Genomic DNA, 25,908 nt, shown 5'->3' on the forward strand with positions numbered 1-25,908 from the left:
CCGGCTAGCCCGCCTGCTCGCTCGCCCGCCCGCCCGCTCGCCGCGCCCGTTGCTCTCCGAGGCCCCCAGGCCGGGGGACGCTGCAGTGCTCGGTTACCCCCCCCCCCCAATTTCCCCTAGGCGAAGGACAAAACTTCCGCGGGTGACATGCGCCGAACAGCCTCCGCGGCGAACTACGCTTTCCAGAAGCCTCCGCGACGACTCCATTTTTGATCACGTTATGAAGTTTCGCCTCACTGATGGGTGCTGCACCGCTTCCCTGCGGGCCTGGACTTGAAGGGGATGCTTGAGCTAGCAATGGGCACCCTGGGCGGGAAGACAGAGGCTGACCGAGCTTGGGCAGTGTGTATTAGGGGAGTAGCTTAAGTCCTTGGGACCAAGTGCGATTGTACACCCAAAGATCTCACAGTTTTGTCCTAGGGTTGCTAGCTTTCAAAACTATGTAAATACGAAGCGTGAGAAACTAAAAAAAAAAAAGTTATGTGTGTGTGTGTGTGTGTGTGTGTGTGTGTGTGTGTGTAGTATATATAAATAAAAAGAGCAGACACCAAGTAAATTGCCATACATGTTAATTCCCAAAGAATTGTAAAGCCTTATCCTACTAATACAGATATCATCACCATCTCACTAAGAGTGATATACTGAATATATCAAACAACTTGTGTATGTCCCTGTCGATAACTTCAGTTTGCAATGTACTAACTTCAGAAATACGGAAATATTAAATCTTTCATAAGAAAATTACAATTGATACACATAAAATGTATACATTATATGCATGTATGGTGCCAGAGCTTTTAGGATCAAAGGCTGATCCCCAGCAGCCCTAAGAAGCTCCCCCACGGGTCCTCAAAGGGTCAACTTAAGAAACAGTGGCATTGCCAGGCAGCAGCGTGCCTTTAATCCAAGCACAGAGGCGGATCTCTGAGTATGAGGCCAGCCTGGTTTCCAGAGCAAGTTCCAGGACAGCCAGCACTACACAGAGAAATCCTGTCTCGAAAAGCAAACAAAAAGAGACAATGGTACCATGGGAACAAACAGCCTGTAAGATTCAGGGTATTGTTGACCCAGAAACACAGCTCTCACCTCAAAGGGGATAAGAAACAGTGACTTTGGAACCAAATTCAGTGATTGTGGTCCTGGAATAGAGATTTAGGCTACCCCAAGCTTCATGTTCCAACATGGAAGCAGCTTCATGGAGCTATTTTATTTTATGCATATGGGTGTTTTGCCTGCGTGTATGTTTGTGTACCATCTGTGTGCCATGTATGATGAGGCCAGAAGGGGGGCATCTCCTCCCCTGAACTGGAATTATCAGTTGTAAGCTGTAGTGTGGTGCTGAGAACAGAACCCTGGTCCTCTGGAAGAGCACCCAATATTGTTGGATTGTCTTTTACTTTAGCCCCACATTGGGCACCAAAATGTGGTTGTCTGTGTTTGCTCTTTTGGGGGGCCTGCCACCCAGCTCCAAATAAAACACACACGGAAGCTTATTACTTATGAATGCCCAGCCTTAGCTTGGCTTGTTTCTAGCCAGCTTTTCTTAACTTTAAATTATCCCCATCTATCTTTTGCTGGATTGTTATTTCTGTACACTTTTTCTTTCCTTCTCCTTCTTACTCTGTGTCTGTGTCTGGCCCCTGAAGCCCTCCTCCTTCCTTTCTCATTCCTTCTTCTTTCTCCCAGATTTCTCTTTCTATTTATTCTCTCTGCCTGCCAGCCCTGCCTAGCCTTTCTCCTGCCTTGCTATTGGCCATTCAGCTCTTTATTAAACCATCAGGTGTTTAGACAAAGTAACACAGCTTCACAGAGTTAAACAAATGCAACATAAACAAAAGTAACACATCTTAAAATAAATTTCCCCAACAACCCAGTGCTCTTTACCTCTGATCCATCTCCTAGTCACATCTCAAAGCCTTTATAGTAACAGAAGTCTAAGTCAGGACACTTAAATACGGTAGTGAAAACACTAATAGATTAAAACCGAGTGGGAAAACCTTTGCTATAAGCCTTGGGTACTATCTTGATGACACTCATAGCCTTTTTGTTGGCGGGGACCAGATGTCTGTGAACTCCAAAAGATGTTAGCTTACACACAGAAGAGGGCAATAGAATGGCTCTTAAGAGGGCTAAAGTTGCAGGGCCAAGGTAGCACGTGCCTTTAATGCCAGTTCTATGTAGCAAGTTCCAGGCCTGCCAGGGCTGCGTAGTGAGTCCCTGTTTGTCAGGGGTGTGTGTGTTCTCACTAAAGATGGTCCACAATGACTTGGCACCGGACTTGCAGCATTCCAAGCTCTCCAGAATCACTGAAGTTCTAATTAGCTCTTGTCTCTACGAGTAATAGTGACAAAGCAAAGAAAGGAACTTCATTCAGTGTGGCCACATTGGGAAGAGGCACAAAGAAGGCCAGTGTCCAGCCTTCCCAAGGCCCACCTTCAGAATACCGACATGAGGTTAGGTTTAGACAGAGTAGACGAGGTATGCAAAGCTAAGTAGTCGTGTTCCAAGTGTGGTCCTGCGTGTTGAACCCACATCATCTCTGCTCCTGGCTAGGGTTCCCAGGGGGTCATGTAAGTTGTGAGTACTGTGTGATGTTTTTCTCCTGGTTGGAATCAAGGTCCCAGCCTTTTCCTTTCCCTGGAAAAATTCCAACTCATTAAGGTTTATTCTGTGGATAGTCTGATGGCCTAAGGGAGGGGCACAATAGTCTCTTTAGAACAGCTTCATTTCTGGCAGGATAGTTACACATATACCCAGTGTAGAGTAAGAAAGCTAAAAGTAAAAACAAAAATCTCCGCATTTTAACAAGCAAACACTGACTTCCTGGAGCCTACCCCAAATATGTGGATATCCAGTATGCCAGAACCATTCTTTGAAAAGCCTATCTTGTTGTCGATGTACAATTTTGACATTTGTATTAGTTATTTTTTTGGTTGCTGGGGTAAAACCTTATAACCAAGGTAACTTATGAAAGAAAGTTTATTTTGGCTTATGGTTCCCAAGTGTTAGAGTTCAGACAGGATGAACATCAGTAGAAACATTAACTAAGACAAAGGGATTAAAATGCCATTTATTCTGGAGCCAAAGGTGGCCACCCATGTTGATTGAAAAGTTTAAAAACTTGAAAAATTGACGTCTTTTAAAATAGTCTTTTCTTTTCCTCCTAATGATCATTTTTATTTTAGCATTAAAAAGATTGGTCAATTTGAGTGCCAAGATAAAAGCTTTAGAAAAACCTTTCAGTTTCTCCATAATTCAGGTAAAATGAATTGCCTGACCTTTATGTCTAATACAGTGGCTAGCTTTTTCCTCTGATCTCCAGGCAAGCTTTATTTATTAGAGCACAAATAAAATATCACCACAGGAGGGGAACCATGGAGTGTGAGGAGCCTTTTCATCTTCTAGCATCTTCTTCAGTTTCTTTCCTCAGTACCTTAAAGTCTTTATTAGTGGTTAGGTTTAGTTCAAGTTTTTGTTTGTTTGTTTGTTTGTTATGGCAGTTATGAGGTTTCCTGATCTCCTTTTCAGCTTGTTTGTTGTTTATGTGTAGGAAGGTGTAATGGTTTGAATAGGAATGGCCTCCATAGATTCTGTGTTTGAATGCTTGGCCCATAGGGAGTGGCACTATTAGGAGGTGTATCCTTGTTTGAGGAAGTGTGTTAGTGTGGGGCAGACTTCGAGGTTTCGTATGCTCAAGCTACGCCCAATGTGGCACACAATCTCCTTCTGCTGTCTGAGGATCCAGATATAGAACTCTTAGCTCGTTCTGCAGCACCATGTCTGACCGCATGCCACCATGCTTCCCGACACAATGATAATGGACTAAACCTCTGAAACTGTAAGCCAGGCCCAATTAAATGTTTTCCTGGATAAGAGTTGCAATGGTCATGGTGTCTCTTCACAGCAGTAGAAACCCTAAGACAGAGGCTATTTGAGTTCAGTGTTAGTGTCCTGCCACTTTTTGAAAGGAAGAAAGATCAAAGAGCTAGGAGCCAGAGAAGGAGGACTCTAGGGGCTAGCCATCCAGATACACAGCAAACCCCAGAGTAAAAGTAAGATTTACAGAAGTAAGAGAACCAGAAAAGCCCAGAGGCAAACGGTAGATGGGCTAAGTTAAGTTAAAGAAAGTTGACAAGAAACTAAGCCAAGCTAAGGTCAGGTATTCACAATTAAGAATAAGCCTCCATGTGTGATTTTTTTAGAAGCTGGGTGGCAGCCCCCCCACCCCCAAAAAGAGCAAAAACACTCAACAATTTAATGGTGCCCAATGTGGGGCCCTTAAATTCCATGCAGGTCTTAAGAAAGCTAAATTTTAAAGAAAAAAGGGGATGGTGGTGGAATATGTCTCCTTTAAGAGTTTCAGCCAAACAGTTTCTGCTGGTCACTGAGCTCTTGAGCAGCCAGTACATAAACTAGGAACAAAAAACTAAGTAAGCCGGGCGGTGGTGGCACACGCCTTTAATCCCAGCACTCGGGAGGCAGAGCCAGGCGGATCTCTGTGAGTTCGAGGCCAGCCTGGGCTACCAAGTGAGTCCCAGAAAAGTCGCAAAGCTACACAGAGAAACCCTGTCTCGAAAAACAAAAAAAACAAAAAAAACAAAAACAAAAAAAACCTAAGTAAAAATGCCTGCCACAGTGCAAGCATTGCATTCTAGAGCTCTGGGAAGGTTGAATGCAGTTCCTGGTCAGACCAACCTCCGACTGGCAGCAAGCTTCCTCTTGGCTTTCACAACCTGAGAAGTGGGAGGAGCCAGCTGAGAACCCTGAGAGTGGAGAATCCAGGTGTACCTTATCAGTCTAAGGTTTACTCGCATGGTTAAAAAAGACAGGAGATTCACAATAAAGGATATTCAGACGAAAAACCTCTAAGCAGGTTACAATATGTTTAACAATGTGCGTAGGTTTACAAAAAAAAATGGGGGAGGGGTAGTCACAGAAAAAAATAATTTAAAAATAATAAAATCTTTAAAGAGAAAAATGAAAGGAATATTTAAAAAATCCATGTAAGATGGGAAATACACAGATTCTGTATGCTAATGTGTTGATTTTGAAATTTTTGATTGTTAAAAAGCAAAGGATAGCTACAAAGAGACCTGAAATTAAAAACAGACTGTTAAAATAAATCAACCTATATACTTTAAAAATGCCTTAACTTTTAAAAAGTCAAAAAATTGTTTGTTAAATGGAAATCAAAAATACTTTGGAGTTTTGTTTCCACAGGAGATGAGAGGCTATGGATTCCTTCAGGGTTAATATGGGTCAGGTTTGATCAGGTGAGACCTACTGAAACTTGACAGATGATATCTATCAGCAAAGGTTAATGCTGGTCTTTCTAGACCTTGGTCATTATCTCAAAATTTTCTCTCTGGAACCCTAAAGATACTTCATCCACAGACAACAACAACAACAACAACAAAATATAAAAAAACTACACCCACATTCCCAGAAGTTGGGGGGGGGGCTGTGGGTGGTTTTTGGTTATTTGATGGGTTATGGATATTTATTATCATTTAGGGTAATATAGAATACTAATACATCCGGGCAGTGGTGGCACATGCCTTTAATTCCAGCACTTGGGAGGCAGAGTCAGGCGGATCTCTGTGAGTTTGAGGCTGGCCTGGTCTACAAAGTGAGTTCCAGGAAAGGTGCAAAGCTACACAGAAAAACCCTGTCTCGAAAAACCAAAAAAAAAAAAAAAGAATATTAATACAACTTAAAATTATTTGTTACACTGTATATGTTTCTACTCATCTAAAGGGTTTTTGTATATTGATGCAAATTTAAAGTTATTTTTGTTACCACATATTATATATATGTTTTTACTCTTGGTTAAGGTATTGTACCTATGCAATTTATTTATTAACTTTTCATGACAACGAGACACATCTGCTCCTGGTACACTAATTCCCTTCAGAGAGATGATAGGCATCGAAGAAACTCCTTAAGAAATTTGCTTTCATTGTGGCAAGGTTAGACACTAGGCAAAGAAACTGCTCTTGCCTTTGACTGCTGACAACATGCTATGCAGACTGGACATGCAAGACACAGAAAAATGACTGTTGAACTTTGCCAAAACAAGGCAGGATAGTCTACAAAATTCCTGCTTCACAGAAGAGTCTGCCAAATATTCTACAGAACACAGAGGAAAGCGACTGATAAACATTGCCACAAGGCAGGACAGTTCAAAATTCCTGCTTCATAGAAAAGGTTGCCAGATACTCTAGGCCTATAGGCTTAAGATGGATGCCCCAACGTTGCAGAAAAACTTTGGGTGACTTTCCAGGCAGCCAAATGTCTCTGTTGTTAGACAATATTATATCCTTCTGGGTCTTTGATGGAATTAAAGACTAAATAGTTATAGTTACAATTTTTCTTAATTATGATAAAAATGTTAGATATAAAATTTTGGATTCACTAAGATAGGATAGATAATGCATTATTTTCTTTAAATATGCTAACTACAAATGGATTAAATATTGTAAATTAATTCTTACTTGATAACTGTTCTTGTTGTATGTACTTATACTATGTTAAAATTAAAACCTTTGTTTTTATTTAAACAAATGGGGAAATATAGTAGAATGTTTTAGGTGTCTTATTTTTGTTCATGTTGTATTTGTTTAAGTCTGTGAAGCTGTGTTACTGTGCCTGTCTAAAATACCTGATGGTCTAATAAAGCTCCTGCCAATAACAAGGCAGGAGAAAGGATAGGTAAGGCTGGCAGGCAGAAAGTATATATAGATGAAAAAAACTGGGAGGAAAGATCTAAGAGATAGGAGCCAGAGAAGAAGAAGGATTCTAGGGGCCAGCCACCCTGTGGCTGTGTACAGCAAGCCACAGAGTAAGAATAAAATTTACAAGAGTAAGAGAACTGGAAAAGTCCAGAGACAAAAGGTAGATGGGATAAATTAAGTTAAGGAAAGCAGACAAGAAACTAAGCCAAGCTAAGGCTGGGCATTCATAATTGAGTACAAGCCTCTGTGTGTGATTTATTTGGGAGCTGGATGGCAGGCCCCCTAAGAAAAGAGCAAAAACCTGAAACAAGCCTGGTCTTGAGAGAGAGTTCCAAAGCAGCCAGGGTTACACAGAGAAATTCTGTCCCCAAAACAACAACAAAAATACCACAAACAAACAAAAACAAAACAAAACAACACAAAAAAAACACAAAACAACAACAACAAAAAAAGAATTTGTGTGCCTGTGTACCACATGAATGCAATATCCATGGAAGCCAGAAGAGGATGTTGGATCGCTTGTAGCTAGATTTACAGGCAGCTGTAAGCTGCCTGATTAGGTGCTGAGAGTCAAACCCTTGTCCTCTGGATTTTAAATACTACAGAGCTATCACAATTAAGTTGGTATGATAACAGCATCAAATCAGTCACACTAATCAATGAAACAGAATCAAGGAGCCAAATGTAAGTGCACATACCTACAGCCATCTGATTTTTAATGAAGAGCTGTAAATACACACTGGCAAAAAGACAGCATCTTCAGTACGTGGTGCTGTCACACTGGAGAGCTACAAGTAGAAGAATGAAACTCGATCCTTACTGCTCACACTACACAAAAACCCAAGTGGATTAAGAAACTCAACATAAGCCTGGTCCTCTGAATCTGACAGAGGAGAAAGCAGAGACTATGCTTCAAGTTCCAGGCATAGGAAAGGACTTTCAAGACCGACAATCGACAAATGGGACCACAGGAAACTAAAAGTCATCTGTAAAACCAAGGACACCATCATTGGAGTGAAAAGAAAGTGTAGGGGGTGGAAAGAAGACTCTATTAGCTGTGTATCTGATAGAGGTGTCTAGAATATACAGAACAAAGAGCCCCAAATACTCCAGTGGAACTAAACAGAGAGCTCTCAAAGAAGAGAAATGGCTGGGAAATATCTATACACACATACATTTGGTTTTTCGAGACAGGGTTTCTCTGTGTAACAGCTTTGGCTGTCCTAGAACTATCTCTGTGTACCAGGCTGGCCTTAAACTCCCAGAAATCTGCCTGTCTCTGCCTCCAGAGTGCTGGGATTAAAGGTGTGTACCACCACTGCTCGGCTGAGAAATATTTTTTAAGCCATCTGGGAAATGCAAATTAAAAACTTGGAAATTTCATCTTACAGTCAGAAGGCTAAGACAGAAAAAAAGATGATAAATGCTGGTGTGTACATGGGGAAAGGAACCACGTATTCTCACTGTTGCTGGGAGTGCAAACTGCTATAACCATTATGGAGGTATCAGTAGATCTATCACATGACCCAGCTATACCACTCTTAGACATGCACCCAAAGGCCTCTGTGTCTTACTACAGAGATACTTACTCATCCTTGTTCATTGCTGCTCTATTAACAATAGCCAGGAAACGGAAGCAGCAGAGATGTCCATCAATGGACAATGAAAATGTGGTGCATTTACACAACAGAATGTTATTCAGCTGTTAAAAATGGAATTGTGAAATTTGCAAGTGAAAGGATGAAGTTAGAAACACTCATTTTGAGTGAGGTAACTCAGACAGAGAAAGACAAAATTCTGTGTTTTTTCTCATTAGTGGATGTTACCTTTGAATCTTCTAATATGTGTATCTCATTTGGAATACCCATAGAGGTTAAGAATTTTGTAAGGGGCCAGTGATGGGGAGGGACCTTCAAGGAAGAGATAGAACAGTGTTAGAAAGGGCAATAATGGAATAGGAAGTGTTAAATTAGGGTAGAGGTGTAGCTAGTTTTCCTGCCTGGCCCACAGTCAGGACAAATCTTTGTCACCCGCCAGTCCCACAGCCACTCAGACCCAACCAAGTAAACACAGAGACTTATTTTGCTTACAAACTGTATGGCCGTGGCAGGCTTCTTGCTAACTATTCTTATAGCTTAAATTAATCCATTTCTATAAATCTATACCTTGCCACGTGGCTGGTAGCTTACCGGCATTTTCACATGCTGCTGGTCATGGTGGCGGCTGGCAGTGTCTCCTTATGCCTTCCTGTTCTTTTATTTCTCCTCTCTGTTAGTCCCGCCTATACTTCCTGCCTCGCCACGGGCCAATCAGTGTTTTATTTATTGACCAATCAGAGCAACTTGACATACAGACCATTCCCCAGCACAGCCAAGTGCAGACCATCTCAGACACCTGCACTCAGGCTTGTGGTCCTAATCATCCTCTATGCGGACCTGCTGGGTAAAGCCATGAGGAACCCGAGAATGGGCTCCCACAGGACATACAGAACATCCCACAGCATAGAGGGTAGGAGAACAGGGTAGAGAATGGAATATGGAGAAGGAGAACTAACACTATGGTCTTTTGAAAAAGCCATGTGGAAGTCCACTACCATCTGAGTTACCTGAAATCATGGTAGCAAATAAAATCTCCAGTCCCAGTAAGGGTTACCTCTTTTTGAGCTGTTGGCCAATGGGTCCCATGACCCACTGGGTAAGCATTACAGGCTACTGCCAATACTCTCAGCTGTCCTCCAGAAGTTGACAGTAAGACCCTGTTGCTGAAGATGCCACATATTTGAAGCACTGGAAGTGAGGAAATCAAGTTGGTACTCATATGCAAGCTTCATCTTTGATGGTTAGAAGCTGCTACATCTTCTACCGGAGGAGAATAGTAACTATAATGACTGGCCTGACAAGACATGCCCACTGGGGCAATACTGGCACAAATGTCATGTGAGTAACATTTTGATTGGATCTAAGGCCCACTTCATGGGACAGAACCCATACCTGGCACTGTTAAAGGGGCCCAAACCCTGCAACCAGGTAAGTCATAGAGCCTAGGGGAGAACTCAATCTCTGAACTCTCACCAGAGAAGCTTCTGTTTGCTGTAGACAGCAATTAACACAGAAACCCTCAACTGGTCAGTGTGCAGATAAGTGGATGTGGAATGCTAAGCCCTAAGTGGGGCAGTAATCTTCATGGAAGACGGGGCAGAAAGACTGTAAGAGCCAGAGATGGTGGATAACACCAGAAAGTGTTTTCCCAACACAACAGGGCAGGTGAACACGTGAACTCACCACAACTGTGCCAGCATGCTACAAGACCTTTGTAAGCAGAAGCCAGACAAAAGTCCCAGCATAGAGAGGTGGGCACAAATATCCCATCTTGAATTTTCTGACTATAAAAAGTTATTGAGATAACTGTTAAAGTTGAAATAATATTCACAGATTAAATACTGAACTTCCTGACTCTGATTATTCCACTACAGGTATGTATGATAACTCCTTGTTTTTAAAAGACATGTATTTAGGAATAAATGTGTCATGTTTACAATTCACAAGGGAAAAATGCTCTTTTATACCCCTTTATTTGCATTTATTTTGAAAGAGGAAGAGAAGGGGAAGGATAAAAACAAATGTTTACATTTGGGGAATGAATGGTAATAACTAAGATTTCTTTGTATTATTCTTAAAAAAATTCTATAGTACTCCAACAAAATAGGACATTTACAAGCTCCTGAATGTACGTACAAAGGAATAATACTAAATGGACTCAATAGGGTGTGTGTGTGTGTGTGTGTGTGTGTGTGTGTGTATGTGTGTGTGTGGTGCATTTATACATGTGTATATGTACATAAAAATAACAGAGAGGCCGTGAATCTGAGAGGAACTTGGGAAGGACACAGGAGGAGCTGGAAGGAGAGAGGGAAGGGTAGAAATGATGTAAATATAGCACACATGTATGAAATTCTCAAAAATTTAATTTATTAAAATACAAAAATAATTTAAAATGTTATCAACAACTTCTAACTCATTAAGTAAAATAAAGAACCATTAATCCACATGGATACTAGTAAATGAATATATTTTAAGTTTGACAAGAAACCGGTATTTACAGTCACAAATTACCTCCTCATAAAACATTTATTACAAAAGTAAATATACAGGGGAAAAACAGAGCAGATAATTGCTCTAGTAATCAATATCAAAATCATAATTGTAGAGAAAAATCTAAATTAGAGATCACATCTTGTAATACTCTTGTCAAAAATTACATGATTTAATAATAATGCAACAGAAAATTCAATTCAAGGGCACTCTACTTGAATTCTACCCTGAAGATTTAAGGTCATGAAAATCAAGGAAAGACTGAGCAATGTTCCAAACTGAAGGAGTCTAAGGAATGTAAGTAACTGGAATCCCTGAGTCTGAATGGGACCAGTTTTTGTTAAAGGGCATTGTAGGCAAGAGTCAACTGGAAAACGACCTGAGGCTGATATCCAGGGTGCATTAGTGGTAGCCTTCCGATTACAAAGGTGACACCAGTTACTCAGGCTGTTGTTAATTACAAAAAATACTAATATAGTCCAGGACAGTGGCAGATGGCAGCTAGGCTCTCTGAGATGGTTCAAAGTGGGGAAGGGCACAATTCTTTGAACTTTTGTCTAATTTTAAGACTTCAAAAAAAAAACCAAAAACATCAAAGATGAACAAGCAAATGAATAAACAGAACAGGTGCAAAGTCTTAGGTAACTGCTTTCCTGTAGGATCAACAACTACAAATCAGCGCTTAAAAGATTAGGTTTGATGGTGATACTGTGGCTGTAACAGGTTAAATTGTTAAAAATGGCTGCAGCGGCAGCATACTGAAGTGATGTCTGGCTAAGTCTTCTGGCCCACAGACAGTGATAAAAAAAGAAAAGTATAAATACTCATGAGAAACAGGCTTTTGGGTGTTTTTGTATGTAAAACTTGGTAATAGTGGTTTAATAATACTTATAAAATGTGCTTAAAACCACCAAACCCCCCCAGGTAAACATGTTAATTTTCTAATACATATGACAAAAAAGTTTCCTTCACTTCTGTTTTCAAGTCATACATTTACTAGGAAACAATTACAATATATAAAGTCTAATAAATATATTTTAGACCATATATTAATATATATTATTGGTACAAAAATATTAGGTTTCATTATAAGCTTGTTTTTCTGCGTGGACATGTAGCCCTAGCTGTCCTTGAACCGAGGATATCTACTTGCCTCTGCTTCCCAAGGGCTGGGATTGAAGCCGTGTGCTACCATACCAGTTCACCGCGACATTTAAGACACACACAGTGCATGTCCCTTTATCTTCTCTGGGGCTCTGTTCCTTTGCTCCTCCTCCCAAACAGTCCCTCTTCTATTATCACGCCTTTTCTTCCTTTCCTTCTTTCTTTCAATTCAGCAGATCCTGTATTTTTTCTTTAAATTGTCTATATATTCTTGCGTTTCTTCTAAGATTAGATCTTGACCTGATTTAGTAGCAGATTCAAGGGGAAAAACTCTGCAGAACTCAGATTCAAGTTCAGCCGCAGCTGGAAAGAAAGGAATATACATACATTATATACATACATACATATATACATACATACATACATGCATACATATCAAAGACTTCACAGTTAACTAAGCAAATGTCAGTCGAAGAGATGCAACTGAACTGGTAATGTGTGTGTGTAACTATACTGAACTTGCTCACAGGTGTGTACTTAATTACCATTGTGAATATCAAAGTGTCTGAGTTGACTCTTTTACTCAACAATCATGGACAAAGTTACTGTAACAAGCACAGGAATGACAAGATGAGATGATATGGTCCACTCCTGACAATCATGTACAGATTACATCACAGAGCCATAGTGCTGAGAACAGCATGGCACAGCACTCAGAGAGGCATGTGGACCAGTGCAGCAGAAGGCCACTGAAACCAAGTCGTAATATTTGAGTCCAAAAATATACACTGGAGAGAAGAAAATATCTTTAACAATTGGTGCTGGGAAACTGGATGTCCACACGTAGAAAAATGAAACTAGATCATTCTCTATCACACTGCACAACTCCAAATGGGCAAAAGACTTCAATGTAAACCCTGGAAGCGCTGAAGAAAACGTATCAGTACCCTACGAGATACACACAGGCAGGAAAGGACTTCTGAACAGGATTCAGTTTGCTCAGGAACAGCTGACAAACCGGGCCTCTTCCATACAGCACCGGAAACGATGAAGTGAAGAGGAACCCACGGAACAGAGACAATCTTAGCATAGAGCTGACAGAGGATTAATATTCAAATACCGAAGAGTCAAGAAGACCAATAATCCAATTAAAAATGGGCTATGGATCTGAACAGAGTTCTCAAAAAAGGAACCAAAAATCAGGGAAGTATAAAGGGACCACATGTTGGGGTGGGGAAGGCTGAGAGGAGAACAGCAGGATACAGGTGACAGGAAGTGGGAAATGGAATATTGGGGAGGGGGCTCCAACGGGGAGGAGGAGGAAGGTTAATACAAAAGGAGAGGGACCAATACCAGGTTGTTTGACAAAGTCTTAAGGAAGCATATTACTTTATATTTACCAAAGTGTGTGTGTGTGTGTGTGTGTGTATAAAATCGTAAAGGAAGTTATGCCACTTAGGCTGACAGCGCTTCCCACAAGCACCACATATTAACAAAAACTCCAGTAACAGTTGTGAGAAACCCCCTTTGGAATGGTGGCTCAGCATAGTCATGGTGACCCCTACAACAACAGAGACCCTTGATGTGGTCCTTGGTTATCTCTCGGAGGTTGAGGCAAGCCCACATTGCCAAAGACACTGGAAACTTAGGACAGAGGAATAGATGAATCGAGCTGGATCTGACCGGAAAGCTTCCTACCTGCGGGCTTCTCCTAGTGTCAGAAGGTACTATGTAAGCTGCCAAAGGAGACAGGTGTCAGCATCCCTGCCAAAGGGGACAGCTGTCAGCATCCCTGCCAAAGGAGACAGCTGTCCGCATCCCTGCCAAAGGGGACAGCTGCCAGCATCCCTGCCAAAGGGGACAGCTGTCAGCATCCCTGCCAAAGGAGGAGACAGCTGTCAGCATCCCTGCCAAACGGGACAGCTGTCAGCATTCCTGCCTGGCTGGAAAGCTCAAGAACCACAACAGCTGCACAGGCAAGACCGCTTAACAGTGCAACAGTGGCACTTGTATGGGGAGGCAACCAACAGTGTCTGCTTGAACCTAAAGCCACTCAACTGGAGGGAATTCCTGCCTGGTACTGTGAACCTGGCCAAGAACCTGGGGCTGGACAGGTCACAGGCCTCAGAGGAGAAGCCATGACTGCCATGGTATTAAAGTGCCATAGCTTCCAAGTGCCTTGTAGACTCCTGACTCCTTATGTCCACAGACGTGTGCAGCTCTCATCTGTCACCAGAGAAGCCTCTCTTTGTAGCGCATGGAGGCTATCACAGACCCACAACTGGTCAAAATGTAGAGAATAAGGGGCTATGTGGTGCCTTACCCCCAAACGGAACATCTATATCACAACTCCGACACCTGGCGCTCAGGGAGTATCATGGAAGAGAAGGGAGTAAGGCCTGAGGTCCTGACACCTGCCCTGACATAGTGACTTCTGGACAGGATGACAATGCTGCATCCATAAACTACCAACAATATGGCTACCTCCACAATATCTGCAAAGACTCCATCAGTTGGCATGCTACCAGGATGGAGGGGAAAACCCACACAAAGATCCTGACCTTTTTTTTTCCTGGTCCAACTGACACAATTTATCTGGGAAGAAGGAACTTCAATTGAGAAAATGCCCCTATTACGTTGCCTGCAGGCAAATCTGGTAGGGGCATTTCCTTGATTAATGACCGATGTGGGAGGGCCCCACTCACTGTGGGCGATGCCACCCTTGGGCAAGTGGCTCTGAGTTGTGTAAGAAAGAAGGGTGGTCAGTCAGCAGCCTTCCTCCATGGCTTCTGCTTTGGTTTCTGACCCCAGGTTCCTGACTTGCCTCAGTGACGGAAGTGCGAGATGAAAACAACCTTTTCCTCCCCAAGTTGCTTTTGGTCATGGTCTTTTCACAGCAACAGAAACCCAAGACAGCCCAACCTGAGATGAAGAGCAGTCACTGGCTGCTCAGAGAGGGAGAACCAGTCTTTTCCAAGGATGAGACCTCATTCTAAGTGGTTAGTCCTAAAACCAGGCAAATAAGGCAGCACTAGCTGGGCCTGCAGGATGCCTACATTAGAAGAGGAGGCCATGAACCTGAGAAGTGTGGGGGGACATGGGCGGAGTGAGAGCGGGCAAAGGTGGAAATGATGCCGTGACTTATACAGGAAATTCTCAGACGTAGAAGGAATAAACATTGGCTGCACTAAACCATGAAAGAAATATCTTCACATCTTCAATTCTGTGTAAGACAATGATTAATTAAAAATCTATTCAACAAACAAGAAAAATCATGTCATTTAATATTGATAATTTATTTCAAAAATTAGTCAATCTAAACTTAATAAATTTTGGTACATACCTTCATTAAGTTTTCTATTTATACTTTTTTCCAACTCCTGATGCATCTGAAATGAGTTGAATATTTGTAATGTTTAAGAAAGTAGAACATTTTTAACAGAAATTAATCTTATTCAATGTTACACATTTATTTAATTAATAAGTAGTATCTGCATCAGATTCCTTTTAATCATAAATATCCACATACAGGAATTTGGATGGCACCCATTCTCTTGGCATTTGAATGGGAACTTAGGATGTTGTAGGAAAATTGTCATTAGGTGTGTGGTAACATGTCAAACTATACCTGTAGTCACAAGCATATTTAATTTCCAGAACCTAACTTAAGCACAACTTTATTTTTGGTTTTTTGAGACAGAGTTTCCTTATATAGCTCTGGCTGTCCTAGAACTCACTCTGTAGACCAGGCTGCCTCGAACTCACTGATACCCACCTGTCTCTGCCTCCCTAGTGCTGGGATTAAAGGCGTGCGCCACCACACCTGGCTTAAGCACAACTTTTAAAGAAATGTACTGGCTTAGCTACATTTCCTGAACCAAGTAACAGTGAGCACCTGTTGAAATGAGAACTCTGGGAACTTTAACAATTTTTCTCCTTTAGCATAAATTACTATGACATTAGTATGCACAGGCCAACAAAACATCTCAGTATCGTGTATTAAATTAAAAGTAAGAATTTTATCAGAAACTTGAACCCAAAGGAAAAAAGCTATATACTAACCTCGGTCAGGTAGATTTCCATCCTTTTATTTGATGGCTGTAGGCCTGAGGTAGGAATCACTATGTTTTCTCTTGGAATAAGAGTCCTATTGAATACCAAACTATTATGAAGGCCTCCGAGGCAAGGACACTCTACAATAGGCCGCGTACTAAGAGAGCTTAGCAATGATCTATTCTGCTGTTCCTCCAGGAGCAGTTTAGTGCTGGTCTCCTCCAGCCTCTCGTTAGTCCTGTGAAGACCACAAAAGACAAATACATAGTGTCTCAAGGTCCCAACGAGTCCCGAGTAAGGGCTGCTTAAAAAGCTGCCATGTGAATACATGGAATTTGCAACTCAACAGCGACTCAGCATGGAAAGCCTGTGAGGACTCACTACTGAGTATGACAGGCTTAAAACGACTCTAAAAAGTGCAGGTATGTTTAGAGGGCCTCTTAACTAACAAGTAATTCCAGCAAAGTGGGAGGGAGAGACGCGGTTGTTGAGATGTACTGCTTAACCAGCAACATTGTTGCCTTCTGGAAGGGCTCGGCTTCCGGCTTCCGGCTTCCTGGCTTCCCGGCTTCCTGAGGGTGTCATCAGAAACACTTGTTAAGTGCTAACTGGTAACTGGGGGGACTGGTGGACTGTTTGTCTCACTACAACAGACACGTCACTGTGTAATTAAAACATGTTTCACTCCCTGGAGAGATCTAAGTGGAAACTTCCCTCAAGAGAAGTTTTAAGCATTTGCTCCCATTATTCAGGATAAATTAAACATCTGACACCAAGGACCAATGCAGACAGAGCAAGACTAGGAATGAGGCCCTGGGCTGAGGCTTCTGTCCTACGCTAACACTTCCCAGTATCACATGTAAACTTTACACAATTAGAAATCCTGTTGATTATAATTTGTTTATGGGAACCTCTAACAGAAACACTAACGATGACTAAATACTAAAGAAAATTAAAATACCAAATGCTCAAAGCGCCCAGAGGAGGAATACCAGAGGTACCTGATCCTTGGGACTAAGTTGTCTTGTTTCCAAAACAAAACACAAGCAAGCCTGTTAACAATCCTCTTTAAAGGAATGTGGATGAGCAATTGTATAACAATATAAATGTCTTAACTATAAAGCTTCAAAAATATCTATGTGAAAGCCTGACAGACCATATAAACTAAACAAAATGACAAAAAAGAATATAAACTATCCCAGAGCCACATTTGGAGGGTCACTTACAACATTATTTCCAAACCTGTACTGTCTAGCCAGCCTCCCCAGCCTCTCGGTCTCACTGAAAATGCTGCTGTGGAGATACATCAGGATCATATTGTCTGAGACTCAATGCCGTGCCTTACTTGTTCAGTTTGCTTGACAGTGATTTTCTAATTCGGAATTCTTCTTGGTAGAGTTGCTTATATTTTTCTAGTTCTATTTTATCAAAGTCTTCTTGAGTCTTCTTTCTGGAGAGCTGGGACTCCAGGTCTTTAATCCGGAGCTCCAGCTGACTCCTCACCGAAGCGTTACTGTTCTCTCTCAGCTGCTCCAGGTTTTCCTGAGAGGCTGCCTGTGCCTACAGCAAATCCAGAGACTATACTTCAGGAGAAATTACAACCCAAGCATCAGTCACGTGTTTTCTTTTAAGTCAAATGTGTGAAAACAGATGCTGACGCTGAGATTCAAACACTTTTCAACTACTGGACTTGAAGTACAAAAAACTGAATCTTCTTCATGTTGTTTTTTATTTTGGTCCTGGAAGTCAAATCTAACTGAGCGCTTTACCACTGTGGTGCATCCCAGTTCTGAATAACTTGTATGTTAGCACACAAGAATCTGATAATTCAAAGAACAATAGAATCAGCTCCAAAGTTCAAAGATTGAACTAGACAACTTAAGAATAACTCAAGAGTTTGGTACATTTTATACATCAATTTGTTTTCCTTCTAGCAATCTTATTTTATGCAAACTAGCTTTGAAAGACAAATGACTCTCTAATGAAAGCTCAATGGAGTGAGTTATAATAACGAAGAACACTGGAACACAGGAAGACGACATGTCCTCTTCTAAAACTCTGGGAAACAAACCAGAGCTAACACACACCACGCACACAGCCAGCTCCTATCTGCGTGATGAACTGCGTGCAGCACAGAAACAGAAACTAACCTGCAGGAAGAGGTTGACCTGTTTTAACTTTTCCACCAGGTCTTGCCTCGCTCGCTCCTCCACCTCCCGCCTGTACTGCTGCAGCTCACTCTGCTCCACCAGGTTCTTTTCCATGTGACTTCGGAGGCTGACCACTTCTTGTTCCAGTTTCTTCTTAGTCTTCTCTAGTTTCACACACTTCTTCTGCACAGTTTTCATCAAAAGCAATTCCTGCTGAAGATACTGATTTTTTTTATCCAGATGTAGACATTTTGAAGATATGGATTCCAATTGTGATGTAAGATCATCAATCTGTAGGAATAAAATACTACAGTTTGTAATGAAGAAGGCTGAGAACAGAGCAGCATTAAACCAATACAAATTTTACCTGAGTTCAGTTGTAATTAAATATAACCTGCAATGATTCTTAGAATGAGGCTTCTTCTTTCTTTTTGGTCTTTTGAGACAGGGTTTCTCTGTGCAGTTTTGGCTGTCCTGGAACTCCCTCTCTAGACCAGGGTGGCCTTGAACTCACAGAGATTCATCTGCCTCTGCCTCCCAAGTGCTGGGATTAAAGGCGTGCATCACCACGCCCAGCTCATAATGAGGTTGTTAATTACTCAGAAAATAAAGTCAGAAGTAGTAGCAGTCATAAAACATATTTTTTATGTTCATTATTTTGTTACACACCCGAGCATGCATGTTAGATTTGTTTTTATGGGATTGTCTCCTATCTTTCCTTCTGAAAATGACTCTAAGTCATTTCAGAAAATTGCATGGTGGCACACTCCTTTACTCCGGCACTCACTGGGAGGCAGAGGCAGGCGATCTCTGTGAGCTCAAGGACAACTTAGGACAATCAGGGCTATGTAGAGAAACCATACCTCAAAACACAAACAAAAAAGTCTATAACCATTTCCCCCATCTTCACGAGAGAAATTTTAGGGATACACTGAGTTACAGGGACCTGCAGCTTCAGTGACTCTTGGTGAGGGGCAGTGACATCCTGAAGCATAAAATTATCGACATGGGCAATCCTCTTTTGAACAACAATCAGCAGACCTAAACAAGAATTAGGATTACAACAGAACTGATCATTTAGGGAATCCCTCTGTAGATAGTAGAGCGGACTCTCACTCCTAAAGCTCCAAAGGTCAGCTTCAGCTGGCAGCCATGAGAATGAAGTCCCTTATACTGGTCCCAGCTTCAAGTCATCCAGATGATGCCAAATGGTGGAGAAATGACCTGACTCAATGAGCCTTACCTAAACCAGACTGCAAACCAAATACATGTTGCTTTGAGATGCTAAATTTTGAAGTGGTTTATTATATATCACTGAGTGGAATTGATAATGATACTAAATTGTGGTGGTAATCTAATTGTATTAAAATATTATTTTGATTTGTATTGAAATATTAATTTGATTGTATGTTAATAAATAAAGTTGTCTGGGGGTCAGAGCTATTAGAGCCATAGCAAGAGTGTGGCGGTGGTGGCACACGCCTTTAATCCCATAGATATCTGTGTGTTCAGGGTCAGAGCTATTAGAGCCATAGCAAGAGTGTGGCGGTGGTGGCACACGCCTTTAATCCCATAAGATCTCTGTGTGTTCAGGGATACAGCCAGCATTGGAGACATATGCCTTTAAGACCTAGGGGGCTGTACATTCAGACAGTGACGAGGCAGTCATGTGTTTGGGTTTACAACCAATGAGAAGGCAGAACAACATACTTTAAAAATACGAACGGACAGGAAGTAGGTCTCTTTTCGCGAAGCTGGGACAGCAGGAGAAAGGGTGAGATTTTAGCTCTGAGCTCTGACCTCTCGGCTTTCTCTTTTACATTGTTTCTGTGTTTCTTATTTAATAAGACGGTTGGTTACATCAACACTAAATATCTTTTTAAAAACCCTTAAAGATGCAGGGCACCCTTAGATCAGATAGTAAGGAGCAGCAGGAAGGACCTAGAGAAAGAAACCCAGAGGGCTATAGGGATGGACTCTTAGGGAAGCCTGGTGTTCCTTACAGAGACTGACAAGAAGGACTTCAAGGCCTGTGAAGAAAAATGACACTGTAACCTGGACAACTACTGCTTTACAGCAAGTGATGGAGCCGACAAGAGACACACACGTATACATGGGGGACTTACAGCAAGTGATGGAGCCGACAAGAGATACACATGTATACAAGGGGGATTTAACAAAGAACTAAGATTTACTGAGTTCAAATGCCTTTTCCCAACTGTTGACTTTTCACATGTCAAACTGCCAAATGATGTTAAATTTCTGAGATAAGAAATCCTGACACACATGGTCTAAAAATGGAGCCAAGACCGTGACTATAAAACTATTTGTCAAGACTCTGGAATGATGTAGGGCAGAGCCTCAAATTCTCTTAAAGTGTACCAAGGGCACTATCTCAGAAGAGCTCATCTCAAAGTTCTGTAGAAGTGGTTCTTCTATGGAAGGACTCCTAACAGAATACACAGGAGCTTCACAGTTCTTGGGAGAAACACAGAAATACGAACAGTTTGCAAGCTTAGACAAAGACTAGGACAGTAGAACTGAAAAGCGCCTCTGGCCCTTGGATAACCTAAGAAAAGGACATGGCGGTAAACACAGGCTACTTCACGTGAAAAGAAGAAAACAAACAGCCGGGCAGGTAGAGCAGGGTCAGGACGGGGTCCTGAACAAGTGGCAGCGTGCACCAGAGCCTCCCATTCCCCTCCTCTAAACAAGAGGCTCTTCAGTAATTTAGAGGATGTTGGGTTTATGGATGGAGATATAACTTGTCTCTTTAGTTCTGAAGTCTTCACATTAGGAGGAAATTTGTTTAGTTATTCTAATAGGGGCCACCTACTTGTCACATGCTCACCCGTGCCCAATAGAAACAGTAAGATCTTACATTTCAAGCCTGAGCCTGATGCCATGTTACTGAGTCCCACATGGCACTGAGAAAGAGTAAGTGTTATTTTCAAGTGGGAAAACGAACACTGTGGCCTCAAAGCACAGCCACTGGTTTTAGAACATACCCCCCTCCAATTACAAAAAGGAAGGATCCACGCCATATCTGACTTGCTTCTAATGACCAGAGTGATACAAAAGGAAAGCCACATGCTGCCAGTGTGGGGTTAGAGAAGCTGCCTCACACTGATGCCGCTGTGCTGGGAGAACCCTAGGCCACCAGCAGCTCAGGCAGTGCTGTATAGGTGTGCCAGCTGCCTGCCCCACGTGAGGTTCTAGCCAACAACTAGATAACAATCTCATGTGTGTTCTACCATTCGATAGGGCATTACTCAGCAACAAGAAGACATTATGTTCGGATGCTTGCTACAACCCAGTGTTAAGTCAAAGGAGCCAGAACTCACACTGTGATTCCACTGACATGGAACGCCAGAACAGGGACCTATAGGGACAAAGCAGACTCGGTGGACCCTTAAGGCTGTGCTGAGAAGGGGCCACATGATAGATAAAAGGCATTATTTTAGGGTAGCAAGACATATTCTAAAGTGGTAAAGATTGTACAGTTCTATGAATATAATACGCGATATGCTAACTATATCCCAATAAAGCTGCTACCAACAAATAAGTAAACCAATAAAAGAGACTTGGGATTCATGATTTAGGATCATACAATGATGGATTGTAGCCTGGGTTCAAGATGTAAGATCAACAGTATGACTTTAATAGAAATTAACACAATTTTCATTGACATCAAGTCCATAAAATGAAACAATTAAAAAACTTCAAAGCATCCAGAGAGTTATAGTACTTAAAATTGAGCTATTTTGGGCCCCAAAACTGATTAAAAATTACCTTTTTTATAAGCTTATTAACTGGGATATCCATTTCAAATTGACTGTTTTTTATATCTTGATGGAGATTAAGTTCTCTGTTTTCCTGTTCATTTAATTCTTTTTTGGTCATTTTTAAGCGTTCCTTAAATCTGCAAAAGTGCACAGAATAAGTGAAGCCATAAAGAGTACATTCAATAGTTATTTAAACAGATACTAAATTCTATCATATGAAAGAGATAAATTTGTAAATTGTGATCCTCTCTCATTTATAAACCTAAAATCTAAGCATTCTAATGAAATTAAAATCATAGGTAAACAATATGAAGAAAAATTTATGCTATGTATGGGAGACAGAACTAATATTGTAAGTGTGTACAGAATACCTGTAATTATTTATATCCATTTTAGTACATTAATATAAAATATCTTTATGTATTAACTGTAACCCTGATATCAGTAACCAAGGAGAAGATACATGAATACACTTGTTGCCTGTTAGCCTCTTCTCCAAGGCAAAGCACACAGCAATCAGCACTGTGTAGAGAGTGAATGCTCAACATCCAGTCCCAACAAGTATCAAGGAGATTATCCAAAGCAGGAAAAGGGGAAAGGAAAAAACAGTCTTTGCAGTTTGAATGGAGGGGGAAGCAGCACTTCACAAGAAATGAAAGAGGAAAACAGCACATGAAGTCTCAGAGAGAGAAGAAGAAATCTAGAAGTCTTTGGCAGGAATAGCAACAAAATCCAAAAGACGCAAAACTACATACAAAGCACAGGGCTGCACACGTGTGTCACTCAGAGATGGAACTCTAGTGTACAGTGTATGCAAGGCCCTGGGTTCCCTCCCTAGCACCCCCATCCTTCCACACAGTCAATGCACACAGGACAGTTAAATAAGAAAAATGCATTGATTAGAATCAGAGAGAAAAATCTCAGCAACAAGCAGGAAAGCAGTCCTGCTGGGGGCTGCAAACACTGGAAAATACTCCCCTCTAACTGACTGCTGACGTGGGAATGAAGCAGTAAGTACGGGGCCTGCATGGGTCTGCAGCAGGTCCTCTGAGCAAATATCACAGCTGTCAGCGGAATTTGTTTATGGGAATCCTGAGTGGGGGAAAGACTGGGTCTCGGACTCTTGTGCCTTCTCTTGGGCTCTTGTCCACCTCGATGTGATGGTCTTTGTCTTATATTTTATTAGTATGTTTTGTTGTTATTTCTTAGAGCCTGTTCTCTAACGAGACAAGAAGGGAGTGGATCAAGATGGGAAGGGAAGGTGGGGAGGAGCTGGGAGGAGTAGAGGGCGGGAAACTGTGATCAGGAAATGAATTTGTATTGAGGCTGCAGTGAGACCACAGTTAAACCAGTAAAGAAGGCTGGGACTGAAACAGTAAAACCTTACTCGGTCAGTTCTTTTTCTAACGCACAGTTTTTCTTCTGTTCTTGGTCCAAAGCATATTCCAGAGAGTCTTTCAGCGTAGCAAGTTTCTTCAGTTTTTCTTTATCTTCTTCAGACTTTGAAAATAATTTTTAAAGAAAATAATTATTAAAAATTTTGTGTCTGCTGGGGGCTGTGTGTGTGTGTGTGTGTGTGTGTGTGTGTGTGTGTGTGTGTGTGTGTGTGTGTGTGGTGTGTGGACAGCTCTCAGGAGTTAGTTCTCTCCTTTTATCATACAGATTCCAGGGAGCAAACCAAGGTCAGACTTGGTGGCAAGAGCTTTTATTTGCCTGATCTTTCATGCCAGTGCTTAGGTTTTGTTTGTTTGATGTTGTTTTGCTTTATTTTGCTTTGTTTTAAAGTTTTTCAGAGAAATCAACTGTTAGTCCAGGCTAGCTTAAAACTGACTATGCAGCCCAAGCTGGCCTTAAACTTTTGGCAATCCTCCACCTTCAGTCTCCCAAATGCTGAGATTACATGTCTCTCCCTCCATCAATAATAATAATAATAATAATAATAATAATAATAATAATAATAATAATAATAATGAAAACATAAGATAGGCATAGTGGTGCTCACCTTTAGTCCCAGCACTTGGGAGGCAGAGGCGGGCAGATCTCTGAGTTCAAGACCAGCCTGGTCTACAGAGCGAGATCCAGGACAGCCAGAGCTACATAGTCAGGCCCTGTCTCAAAGAAAAGAAGGAAGGAAGGAAGGAAGGAAGGAAGGAAGGAAGGAAGGAAGGAAGGAAGGGAAGAAGGAAGGAAGGAAGGAAGGAAGGAAGGAAAGGGAGAGAGAAAGAAAAAGAGAGAAAAAAGGAAAGAAAAAACCAACAAAACCACATATAAATTTAAATTTAAATTTGTATTCTGAACACATTCCTTTAAGACTCCTATATAGCAGGGCACCTTTCAACAGTCTCATTTACAGAAAGTTCCTCATCAACATATTATCATGTTAGGAAATATCAAATTAGGAAATAAAATTGTACAGTTTATATGAAATCTAGATAGAAACTACTCTTTAATGTTTCTTTGGCCACAGAAAAGAATAATCAACATAAGATATTTTAGACAATCAGGTAGATGTGCCTTTGGAATGGACCACACAGTGTGGTTTTGGTGGCTGAAGTCAGTAGTGAGAACAACTATATTTGGTGTCCAATGCATCTATCTTGTGATCTTTTCTAGCATTAACTCTGTTTCTGTTTTTGTTTTGTTTTAATTCAAATTGGAAAACAGTTCAGAGGGGGGAAAACACTTGTATTATGATTTGGTATCCATTCTTTTTTTTTAATGGTATCCATTCTTGATTAATACAAATTATAAGCGATTCATTCTCCAAATCTTAGTGAAAGTCTTTGATTACTAAAAAAAATTCAGAAGTCTAGATCAAATAACTTAAATTTCTTATAATTTAAAAATTACTGTAAAGTACTAGTGGGACAATATTGTCCAATGTCCATAGTAACATTACATGTATTAACCAAAAGGCAAAGGTAATTCCCAAGTCCACCAATGGATGGATGTGTAAACAAGATGTGGTATGTATAACACAACAGACTATCACAGTCCTTTTATTAAAGTGTTTAGTACTGACATCATTAATTTACGAACTCAGCCCACTTCTCTAGAGAGAAGGACTTGTGTTGTGAGGACAAACAGTGTGACGAGAACACAACACCGAGACTTTGCACACTGGCCACCATGTTCAGAATTACTACAGAGGGCTGTCCACGGTGTCCCCATAGTACAAATGTAGGGTAGACACCCCCCCCCCCCAGCATCAAAGAATCCAGGAAAAAGACCACTTACCAAATGCACACTTGATAGGTTTTCCTGAAGTTGCTCAATTTCCTCTGATTGCTTTTTTATTGTAATTTTAAACTTGGAGTTTTCAAGTTCAAGCCTAAAATTTTATTTTAAAATAATTATATTTACAAAGCAGTTTAAAAACTATCATATAGTTTCTGAAAATCAACTGAGTCACTACATAAATTCTTAACGGTCTGAAACGCAGATGACTGGGTAACTAATTTCTCTAGCTGCGTTTTATGGGTCAGGAGTCAAAGCTAGATCTTCATGCACAGGCTGCACCCCGAACTGCATCCCTACTCAAAGGTACGCGCTTCAAGAAACTTAGAGGTGAGATTCTGCCCTGGCTTCAGAGAGACTACTATCAGGACTGACAGAGCTGCCACACTGTACTGCTTATCTGCTTTATAAATCCTGGGTCACAGAGCTGCCACACTGTACTGCTTATCTGCTTTATAAATACTGGGTCACAGAGCTGCCACACTGCATTGTTTATCTGCTTTATAAACACTGGGTCACATAGCTGCCACACTGTACTGCTTATCTGCTTTATAAATACTGGGTCACAGAGCTGCCACACTGCATTGTTTATCTGCTTTATAAACACTGGGTCACATAGCTGCCACACTGTACTGCTTATCTGCTTTACAAACACTGGGTCACAGAGCTGCCACACTGTATTGTTTATTTGCTTTATAAACACTGGGTCACAGAGCTGCCACACTGTATTGTTCATTTGCTTTATAAACACTGG

At 41.2% G+C, this 25,908-nt stretch overlaps 1 protein-coding gene across 7 annotated transcripts in view; it reads right to left on the reverse strand.

Moving 5' to 3' along the window:
- Window positions 1-10,680: 10,680 nt before the first annotated feature.
- Window positions 10,681-25,908, reverse strand: part of Ankrd30a (ankyrin repeat domain 30A) — a 72,288-nt gene continuing 57,060 nt past the window's right edge. For all 7 annotated transcript variants that reach the window (XM_076567718.1, XM_076567717.1, XM_076567716.1 and 4 more), the window contains 8 exons: window positions 25,155-25,248; window positions 23,305-23,417; window positions 21,925-22,054; window positions 18,133-18,423; window positions 17,328-17,542; window positions 15,992-16,220; window positions 15,273-15,318; window positions 10,681-12,292 (listed from right to left, as the gene is read on the reverse strand). In XM_076567718.1, coding sequence (XP_076423833.1) covers window positions 12,159-12,292; window positions 15,273-15,318; window positions 15,992-16,220; window positions 17,328-17,542; window positions 18,133-18,423; window positions 21,925-22,054; window positions 23,305-23,417; window positions 25,155-25,248 — 1,252 coding nt within the window. In that variant the 3' untranslated portion in view covers window positions 10,681-12,158. The remainder of the gene's footprint in view (window positions 12,293-15,272; window positions 15,319-15,991; window positions 16,221-17,327; window positions 17,543-18,132; window positions 18,424-21,924; window positions 22,055-23,304; window positions 23,418-25,154; window positions 25,249-25,908) is intronic.

The sequence above is a fragment of the Peromyscus maniculatus genome, chromosome 3 (genome assembly GCF_049852395.1).
Source record: "Peromyscus maniculatus bairdii isolate BWxNUB_F1_BW_parent chromosome 3, HU_Pman_BW_mat_3.1, whole genome shotgun sequence".
In the NCBI taxonomy this organism is placed as follows: Eukaryota; Metazoa; Chordata; class Mammalia; order Rodentia; family Cricetidae; genus Peromyscus; species Peromyscus maniculatus.